The 10,370-nt window shown below is 40.1% G+C and overlaps 2 protein-coding genes across 3 annotated transcripts in view; one reads left to right on the plus strand and one right to left on the minus strand.

The window, feature by feature from the left end:
• The window catches only part of ITGB6 (integrin subunit beta 6), an 86,652-nt gene that overhangs the window by 66,096 nt on the left and 10,186 nt on the right, over positions 1 to 10,370 (plus strand). The window lies entirely within an intron of this gene.
• Positions 1,233 to 4,460, minus strand: LOC125911875 (oxysterol-binding protein-related protein 9-like). Its single transcript, XM_049616125.1, is given in 3 exon segments — positions 1,233 to 3,243; positions 3,245 to 3,527; positions 3,530 to 4,460. Coding segments are annotated over 3 exon segments (1,674 nt in total). The 5' UTR covers positions 4,179 to 4,460; the 3' UTR covers positions 1,233 to 2,501.

Raw genomic sequence — 10,370 nt, forward strand, 5'->3', positions numbered from 1 at the left:
TCGTGAGTAGTATTACAGTTCGTGCCAATTTCCATAGAAATACTCATTACTTATAATATGTTACAATGCCAAGTTGAGAAGACCTTTTAAATATCATTCAGGTAAAAAAATATATATATATATCATTCAGGTAGTTCTTCTCAATAACAAATTTTAAACAGCTACCTGAAAAATACCCCAAAAGTGTCAACCTTTAAGTACGTATACTCAATAGATATAATTTATGTGTCTCCCCTTCACACTAGACAAACACAAAACAGGACTCCAATTTTCTGTGTTTCTTTTCCACAGGAGAGATAATTACATTTCTAGAGGGCCATAGAAACAATTTCATGGTTTTAATTTCATCTTTCTATTTCTAATAGTGTGCCAGCTATCTAATAGCAATTATCTTACATTGCTGATTCTAAAAACAGTGATTTCACTGGAGAAAATACAGGCAAACGCAATGCTCTTTTGTGTTCATCTGCCCCAATAAGTTGATATTAACATTTTTTTCCCCTCTAATTATATAGTGATATCCTCAATTCTTAAAGCAAATGGAATTTCTGTTTTGGATAAATTTATCTTGATAAGACATGTTTATATATCATCCAATTATTTTGAAGTAATGCTAAGATACAGTGCAGGACAATGGACAACAAAAATATTCAGCTACTTCATCTTCCTATTAAAAATGCCTTTAGACACAACAACCATATTCAATGCATGGATCTTGTTTCGATCCTGATTTGAACAGTCTGACTGTAAAAATACATTTCTTGGACACCTGGAAGGAGGATAATATAGACTGGATATTAGAATGATAGCAAGGAATTATGATTAATTTGACTAGGTAAGATAATGGCATGATAACTTTGCTAGAAAATATCCACATTTTGAAGTGAAAGGAAATGAAGATTAGGTTTACTCTGAAATAATTCAGCCAAAAGAGAGAAGGGGATGTGGGGCACCTGGGTGGCTCTGTTGGTTGAGCATCTGGCTCTTGATTTCAGCTCAGGTCATGATCTCACAGTTTGTGGAGCGAACTCCCTGTCAGGCTCTGTGCTGACAGCATGGAGCCTGCTTGGGATTCAGTCTCTCTCTCATTCACTCTCTCTCTCAAAATAAATAAATAAACTTAAAATTTTTTTCACATTAAGAAAGAGTGGAATAGTGAAGCAAGTGTGGCAAAATCTTGATCATTGTTGAATCTGAGTGATGAGTCTATAGAGGTTTGTTATACAGCTTTCCTCTTTTGTGTATGTATGAATTATTCATAATTAAATAAAATGCTTTAGGAGAGTAAATTTGGATTTGCAATGAGGATATAATTTATCTGTCCCTAACAAGGTAAAATGTAACCTGCTAGATTAGTCTGGTGACTTAGAACATAGTATTATGAGGCTAAAGTTGAGGACAGTTAACTTCATCTAATCCCCTGGCCGTGGGTGTTTACAACTCTCATCAACTGTCAAGCAAATGCCTGACAATGGTCAAAAGGACAATCAGACAGGGGCGCCTGGGTGACTTAATCGGTTAAGTGTCCAACTTCGGCTCAGGTCATGATCTCACAGTTTGTGAGTTCGAGCCCTGCGCGCAGGCTCTGTGCTGACAGCCTGGAGCCTGCTTTGGATTCTGTGTCTCCCTCTCGCTTTGTCCCTCCCCCACTTGTGCGCGCGCTCTCTCAAAAATAAATAAACATTAAAAAAAATTTTTTAAAAAGGGCAATCAGGCAAAAGAATATGATTAAGTTGACACACAAAAAAAACAAAAAGCAGTAGTTGGTTGAACACCACCACCCTGTGAAGTAGTCTAGATAATCCCATTTTGAACGTAAGGAAATGGATGCTCAGAGAAGTTAAGGGACTTCCCAAACTTTTTTTTTTTTTAACTGGAAAAATTACTTTATGAAGCCTTAAGAAGCACTGAGTATAATTAAATATAGTCCAGCATTAGATACAATTTAATAATAGTCTAATTCCTATTAATAGTCCAATTCCGAAAAAAAAGTTATTATAGGTGAGGCCATGACATTTCCTAACACTTGATTTTAATACATTGCACTAATTTTCTAAAACAACTCAGAAGAATCAATATTTATAGTAGATGGAGTATTTATGAAAAATCTGGCATCAGGTATATATTTATATATGTGTTACATATATATATGTAGAACCCAGAATTATATGAACTATGAAACAGCCAAACTGGTATGCAAGGTTTAAGACTGGGACTCATAAATGCTTTTCAAAGCATGGGGTTTGGGGAAAAAGCAGACATCTTATTTTCAAAACCTGAAGTTTTTCTCAGGACTGAAGTCACAATTGTAACTGCCACAGAAAAGGAAAAAAAGGGAAGTTTTTCTTGCTTTAATTGTTCATCTGCATCAGAAAGTCCAGTATCCCTGAGATAGGAACCACTGCAATAAGAAGGGAGTGAATAGGTTCTCCCAAAGGAAGATTGGTGCTTAATTATGCCTATTGCCCTGGTCATCAGGTGTAAACATTGCATTTCCCAACCTAATGCTTTGCAGCACCAAGACTTTTCAGTAATGGTTCATCGTAAACCCAACATTCTCCATCTTCATGAAATAACCTTGTCTCCCACTGAATTTCCTTCTCTTTCCTTTCCTGGGCTTCTGCTCTTCGTCTTTCTCCAAGTCTATGCTTGTCTTCAGTTGCCGCATCAATGTCTCTGATTTTTAAGTTGAAAGTGACATCCTTCCAAAGGCAGTGGGATTCATACTCATTCTGATCTTCTAACTTCCTCACTTTCTTCTTAATTATAGGCAACTTATTGGTATCTATAAAAACTGCATTTTCCCCTGTTGCATATTTTGCATACATTACACCATTTCGTTCCCCTTCAATTGAGCAAAAAGATTTCCTGTCATTTGGAGAACTACAAAATCTCAGCAGTAATTCTGTGCTTCTTGCCCCACAGAAAGGTTTAGTGTGGAAGACGATATTTGCACTATAGCCAGTTTTGGAACAATTGATATTGCATTCTCTACCTAGTTCCACCCAGGGCACTGTGAGGACAGACCTTCCATAACCATTGGGGAATGTGAGAATGTAATGTTCGTCATAATCTAGACATGAGACACAGCCCTGCCCTATGTTGTGCACCCCAATCGACATCCCAAGGAATTTTGATTTGGTCCAGATATGAGCATTGAATTGTATCTTTTTGTTAAAACGCTCAGCATAAAAAGCTGAAATGGGTGGATGATGGGAAACCTGCTCAGCCATGAATGTCACAGTTTTTGGAAACCCAGGGAACTGGTCCTTGTGAAACTAGCTCTGGGTTCTCTTCAGTATCATTTGGTAATGTCCAGTGACACTGAAAGATTTCACCCAAATTAGGGTTGTATGGCTTTTTGGCAACCAATCCTTTCCTTCCTGCGTGAAAGGCTGAGAGGTACCATTTCACAACCTGAACCATTCGATCTCTGGCATCCTTCTGGTCACTAATGCTCACAAACAGGTCCGGATGTGCAAAAAAGTCTGCATACATTTCTAACAGAGATCTTCTTTCAAGAATAATGTTGGAAGAACTACCTTAGTAAGATCCATTCCAAGCCTAACCTGTGACAAGAGATGCATGACAACACTCTTGTGCTCTTCCATGGACCCTGCCTCCCCTTCATCATCTCTATCCTCATGTGAATCAAAGAGGTCAGCATCGCTTGTTCCATTGGACATGGAAGAATTAAGTGACTCTGTGGTATTGAGGCGCTTGCGACTATTTCCTGAGCTGCTGTTTGTCAAGACAGAGGCAGATCCACAGGAATCTATTAAGTGCTTTGGGGATGAGCCACTTTGATGAAATTCATCAGCATCATAGAATTCATCTTTGCTGCTAGAATAAGAGAACTCAGGGACAGTATTTGGAGACAAGTTGACATGGCTTGGAGAAGTCAAACTGCTACTAGGTGGTGAGTGCCCACTGCCTGTACTATTTGGTGTTGGAGTCTGATGATGTCCCAAGGTAGCTAATACAGGTCAAACTGGTAGGGAAGATGGATGCTGCCCTGACTTACACAACTGAGCAGGTTCTGGAGGTAAGACAGTCTGAGTAGGCATTGTTTTGATCGCAGGTTCCAAGGGACTAGGTTGATATATTGCATCTACAGGATTAATAGTACTTTTAGCAATCTGCAGCAACACAATGCAGTGTTTAATTGATTTTACCATGCTCTTTGTTGTTTCTTCAAGAGTTTCAATTTTCCTTCTCTGTTCATCATCTTTGCAGTTTTGAAGTTTATCATCAAAAAGCTTTAACTGTTCTATCAAGATGTGTAGGTAAGCATAGGCCTCTGTAAGTTTCTTATCAAAGTCTTGGACACTAGGAACAAATCCTGAATCCAAACCCCCAGAGGGCAGCGGAAAGGAGGCAGGGAGAGAGCGACATTCACACCCACGGCCCGGCCCAGACAGGCAGCAGGGACCTTGGGGACTCAGGGGTGTGGGCCGGCCCCTTTCCCAGACCCTCTGGGTCTACTCACTCCACAAGCGGCCAGCATGAAAGCCATTCACCAAAGCCCCCGCCCTCTGTGCCTCCAGAGGGGGGAACCAGGGGCCGCTTCCAAGCACCCCTTTTTTTCTCCCCCAGTCTGTATCTCCCAGAATGCAGTGAAGTCTGTCCACTCCAGACTTCCCAAACTTTTGATCCATGCTGGAGCTGCGATCCTAACTGCAGCCTTCTTCTAAGCACAGCCTTGACCCTCCTAGAAATAATAAGCAGATGTTCTACAAACAAGCACTTGGGCAATTATGTGATGTGTATCTACTAACCAGCACATTTTAATGTTCTCATACAAAGGCATGAACACTGACAAATGATTAATATCTTTAAAATAACATTTTAATTAACAGTTAATTTCCCCAAAACATGCATTGTGTTCCCTCAGGGTGTAGAACATGACTGAAATTTAAATGCTGATTTTTACTGTTTCTTCATCTAAAATGGAACAAAAATATGCATTAAACAGATAAAATCATAAATGAAAAATATTATTCCCTTGTTAAACTGAGTTTCTTTGAATAACAAATGTTTGATGTTCTTGACTAGATAATAACTGGGTAATAATTATTCACTTGGATGCAAAAGAGGTTTAATTCAAATAATTCAATTCAAATTTCACTAATATATCCTATTGGAAAAAACAATGTTGCTCAGTGCATCCATTTTGGGGTCCTCAGTTTGATTCCACTTTTAATCTAAAAACTGTTTCTTCTTGAGAACTAATTTTGACTGGTCTTCAAACCCCAGGGGACCTCCAGAGTCAGTAGGGGTGGGTTGGATCTCCTGACCCATAGGCCTCCATTGGACTCTAAAGGTGACAGAGCTCAAGACAAAAAGAGCTCCGTTTCTTGCCTCTTGAAACATTTCATCATAGCCATAAAGAAAGGTTACCTTTTATTATACTTTTAAAAATAACCTCCCCATCCATATTCTTTATGAAAACACAAAGGGAGGATATTTAAATTCATCTTTGATTAGACATTTTTTTCTAGGATGACAAGTCATTAACTAGAGGCAAAAAATGTTCAGTCTGACATTTCTTGCAGTCATGGATTGATTTTGTACTGTGCTAAGCAAATCAGGTCTGCATTTGGCAGTTAGGCAATCATTAAGAGAGCTGTGGGTCATGACAAAGAGCTTTCTTATTACCACTTTTTCAAGCTCCAGAAATATGCCACTGCATTTACAGAATCCACAGCCTAAATTAGCACCCCCAGATTTCAGGGGAAATCAGCCTGGTCACCCCAGATCATTGTGGGGGAAACCCAACCTTGTCTAAACAGTGAAAGAATTCAGACCCACCTGAAATGGAGACCCAAGGCTGTGGCTTGGCTGGAAACCTGTAGGAGAGTTACCATCTGCGTGGCCTAGAGGAGGCCGTACTACACATTGCCATCCTTTTTTCTACCAACAAAACCTCGCTTGAGCATATTCTCCTGAGTTCTGATCGTCAGCTGAGGGCAAAAAACACAACTGCCTCCCAGCAATATGTACTTGCTCTTTCTACACCTTTCAACTCCCACCTTACCCTCTTACTATGGTGGGGTCTGCTTCAGCCATCATGCCCAGGACCTACAACTAGCTTTGCAAGAGACCCCCTGAATAAAGTCGCTTCAAAATACAGAATGAACACTGTAATCAAAATGAACATTCATCTAAATGTCTACAAAATAACATCATGCATTCAGTTCATTGTAACAAGTCACTTCCCTTATGGTGCAATAAATTATACTTAGTGTGGAATGGGGGTGCATTTTAATATGTTTGACATAGCATGAGATGAGTTCACGAAAGAGTTCCTGGTCCTATGAAGATCTAAGCTGGCCCTGCTCACAGCCCATTTACTCTTTCAGAGTATTTTTTCTCTTCCCTAAGCCTTCCTCTTCCTCCAGGACTTGTCATCCCAACCTGTACTTATTTTTGCCATTTTTCCTCTTCGACTGAGTTCTTTATTTTTCTGTAACCAGCTTAAACTTAATAGCTTGTAGTCTTGAAAACTGAATAGAATTCATACATGATTTTTGTTTCCAAATGAGACTCCAACCACACTTAAGACCATATTAGTGTGTCCTTCACTCTCCAAATTCCAAGTTCTTATGGCAGCAGGACTAAATAACGACAGGAGCGTCCTCAGAATCATCCAGGCTGACTTCAGGAATAGAGAAGTATGGTGACCTGGACTTCATTCATCATCCACCATCAGGGAGCCTGTTTCCTATTTGCACTTATGGCCGAGATAGCATCTTTCTGAAGGCACATGAACAAAGGTTACATGTTACTCAGTCAGAAGTCAGGTTACTGGCTCTAGCAGAAGTGGGTGCAGGTGTGATTCCTCCTCACAATAAAGACACTGTGGCAAATGCAAGGACAACAAGTGGAAGGCCCAGGAATGTTTTTCAATTTTATTTAGTTCTTCTGAGAACTGAGAGAAATGTCCTGGGAAAGCAAATACAGTTGTTTTTGAAATCTATGTCTAGAACTTGCCACAATCTCTACAATGTATAGGATAAGGAGAACAAAATATAAGATTTAGTAATTTGTAAGGTCATAGGTGATACCTAGACTTCATACACAAGCAGAAGTGGGCTTGGAAATGTTGAATGTGAAAGCTCCAGGGGAAAGTATCTTTCTAACCCTCTCCAAAACTTAAACAGAAGGAAATTCCAAATATGAAGAAGAGGTAGAGATAAGAACTAATAAGAGGCGGCATTTATTGAGCACTGAATATGTGTCAGGGACTGTGCTAAAGTATACTTCATGAATGAGGTAAGCACTTTGGTAATCCCTCCAGTGGACGAGGACACCAAGACTCAGAATTGCTTAACTGAGGTCATGTGGTAGAGCTGGGTTTGAAACCAGGCTGTCTGACATCAAAGCCTGTGTGGTCAACCTTGGAAAGTGGGAGAGAAGAAACTGCAACTTACACAGACATCTTGTGCCTGCCTGGAACAATTCAACCAAAGGAGGGAAATTGGAGGATCAAGCTTGGTATTTCTTTAAACACTTACAGAGCCTGGCTTCTTCTGGTCCCAGTGATGGCACCTAGAAACACATCTACACCCTAAAGAGCACAACTGAATTGTCCAGACATTGGCACAAATCCTCTGCACTTCCCCAAAGGCAAAGCCATCTTGCCCAACCTGCCTTGGGACCTGTACTCCGTCATGCGCCCAGTGTCCTACATGCCAGTCCCTGGTCACTCTCTGCTTCACACACTGCTATTCTCTAGGAAGCACATGCTACCTAATTCTTTCACTCTCTAGAGCAGGTTTTCACTGTCCTAGGGATCTTTCCTTGCTTCTCCCAAGCAGCTAGTTGTTTCTCCTGAATTTTTATCTCACGTTAGCGAGATTATCTGTGCCCTTGTGTGATGCCTCTCACCAGCAACACCTCTTTTTTTTTTTTTTGTATTTTATTTTATTATTATTTTTTTTAATATATGAAATTTACTGTCAAATTGGTTTCCATACAACACCCAGCGCTCATCCCAAAAGGTTCCCTCCTCAATACCCATCACCCACCCTGCCCTCCCTCCCACCCCCCATCAACCCTCAGTTTGTTCTCAGTTTTTAACAGTCTCTTATGCTTTGGCTCTCTCCCACTCTAACCTCTTTTTTTTTTTTTTTTCCCTTCCCCTCCCCCATGGGTTTCTGTTATGTTTCTCAGGATCCACATAAGAGTGAAACCATATGGTATCTGTCTTTCTCTGTATGGCTTATTTCACTTAGCATCACACTCTCCAGTTCCATCCATGTTGCTACAAAAGGCCATATTTCATTTTTTCTCATTGCCACGTAGTATTCCATTGTGTATATAAACCACAATTTCTTTATCCATTCATCAGTTGATGGACATTTAGGCTCTTTCCATAATTTGGCTATTGTTGAGAGTGCTGCTATAAACATTGGGGTACAAGTGCCCCTATGCATCAGTACCCCTGTATCCCTTGGGTAAATTCCTAGCAGTGCTATTGCTGGGTCATAGGGTAGGTCTATTTTTAATTTTCTGAGGAACCTCCACACTGCTTTCCAGAGCGGCTGCACCAATTTGCATTCCCACCAACAGTGCAAGAGGGTTCCTGTTTCTCCACATCCTCTCCAGCATCTATAGTCTCCTGATTTCTTCATTTTGGCCACTCTGACTGGCGTGAGGTGGTATCTCAGTGTGGTTTTGATTTGTATTTCCCTGATGAGGAGCGACGATGAACATCTTTTCATGTGCCTGTTGGCCATCCGGATGTCTTCTTTAGAGAAGTGTCTATTCATGTTTTCTGCCCATTTCTTCACTGGGTTATTTGTTTTTCGGGTGTGGAGTTTGATGAGCTCTTTATAGATTTTGGATACTAGCCCTTTGTCCGATGTGTCATTTGCAAATATCTTTTCCCATTCCGTTGGTTGCCTTTTAGTTTTGTTGGTTGTTTCCTTTGCTGTGCAGAAGCTTTTTATCTTCATAAGGTCCCAGTAATTCACTTTTGCTTTTAATTCCCTTGCCTTTGGGGATGTGCCGAGTAAGAGATTGCTACGGCTGAGGTCAGAGAGGTCTTTTCCTGCTTTCTCCTCTAAGGTTTTGATGGTTTCCTGTCTCACATTCAGGTCCTTTATCCATTTTGAGTTTATTTTTGTGAATGGTGTGAGAAAGTGGTCTAGTTTCAACCTTCTGCATGTTGCTGTCCAGTTCTCCCAGCACCATTTGTTAAAGAGACTGTCTTTTTTCCATTGGATGTTCTTTCCTGCTTTGTCAAAGATGAGTTGGCCATACGTTTGTGGGTCTAGTTCTGGGGTTTCTATTCTATTCCATTGGTCTATGTGTCTGTTTTTGTGCCAATACCATGCTGTCTTGATGATGACAGCTTTGTAGTAGAGGCTAAAGTCTGGGATTGTGATGCCTCCTGCTTTGGTCTTCTTCTTCAAAATTACTTTGGCTATTCGGGGCCTTTTGTGGTTCCATATGAATTTTAGGATTGCTTGTTCTAGTTTCGAGAAGAATGCTGGTGCAATTTTGATTGGGATTGCATTGAATGTGTAGATAGCTTTGGGTAGTATTGACATTTTGACAATATTTATTCTTCCAATCCATGAGCAGGGAATGTCTTTCCATTTCTTTATATCTTCTTCAGTTACCTGCATAAGCTTTCTATAGTTTTCAGCATACAGATCTTTTACATCTTTGGTTAGATTTATTCCTAGGTATTTTATGCTTCTTGGTGCAATTGTGAATGGGATCAGTTTCTTCATTTGTCTTTCTGTTGCTTCATTGTTAGTGTATAAGAATGCAACTGATTTCTGCACATTGATTTTGTATCCTGCAACTTTGCTGAATTCATGTATCAGTTCTAGCAGACTTTTGGTGGAGTCTATCGGATTTTCCATGTATAATATCATGTCATCTGCAAAAAGCGAAAGCTTGACTTCATCTTTGCCAATTTTGATGCCTTTGATTTCCTTTTGTTGTCTGATTGCTGATGCTAGAACTTCCAGCACTATATTAAACAACAGCGGTGAGAGTGGGCATCCCTGTCGTGTTCCTGATCTCAGGGAAAAAGCTCTCAGTTTTTCCCCATTGAGGATGATGTTAGCTGTGGGCTTTTCATAAATGGCCTTTATGATCTTTAAGTATGTTCCTTCTATCCCGACTTTCTCAAGGGCTTTTATTAAGAAAGGGTGCTGGATTTTGTCAAAGGCCTTTTCTGCATCGATTGACAGGATCATATGGTTCTTCTCTTTTTTTTTGTTAATGTGATGTATCACGTTGATCGATTTGCGAATGTTGAACCAGCCCTGCATCCCAGGAATGAATCCCACTTGATCATGGTGAATAATTCTTTTTATATGCTGTTGAATTCGATTTGCTAGTATCTTATT

The sequence above is a fragment of the Panthera uncia genome, assembly GCF_023721935.1.
Source record: "Panthera uncia isolate 11264 chromosome C1 unlocalized genomic scaffold, Puncia_PCG_1.0 HiC_scaffold_3, whole genome shotgun sequence".
Classification (NCBI taxonomy): domain Eukaryota; kingdom Metazoa; phylum Chordata; class Mammalia; order Carnivora; family Felidae; genus Panthera; species Panthera uncia.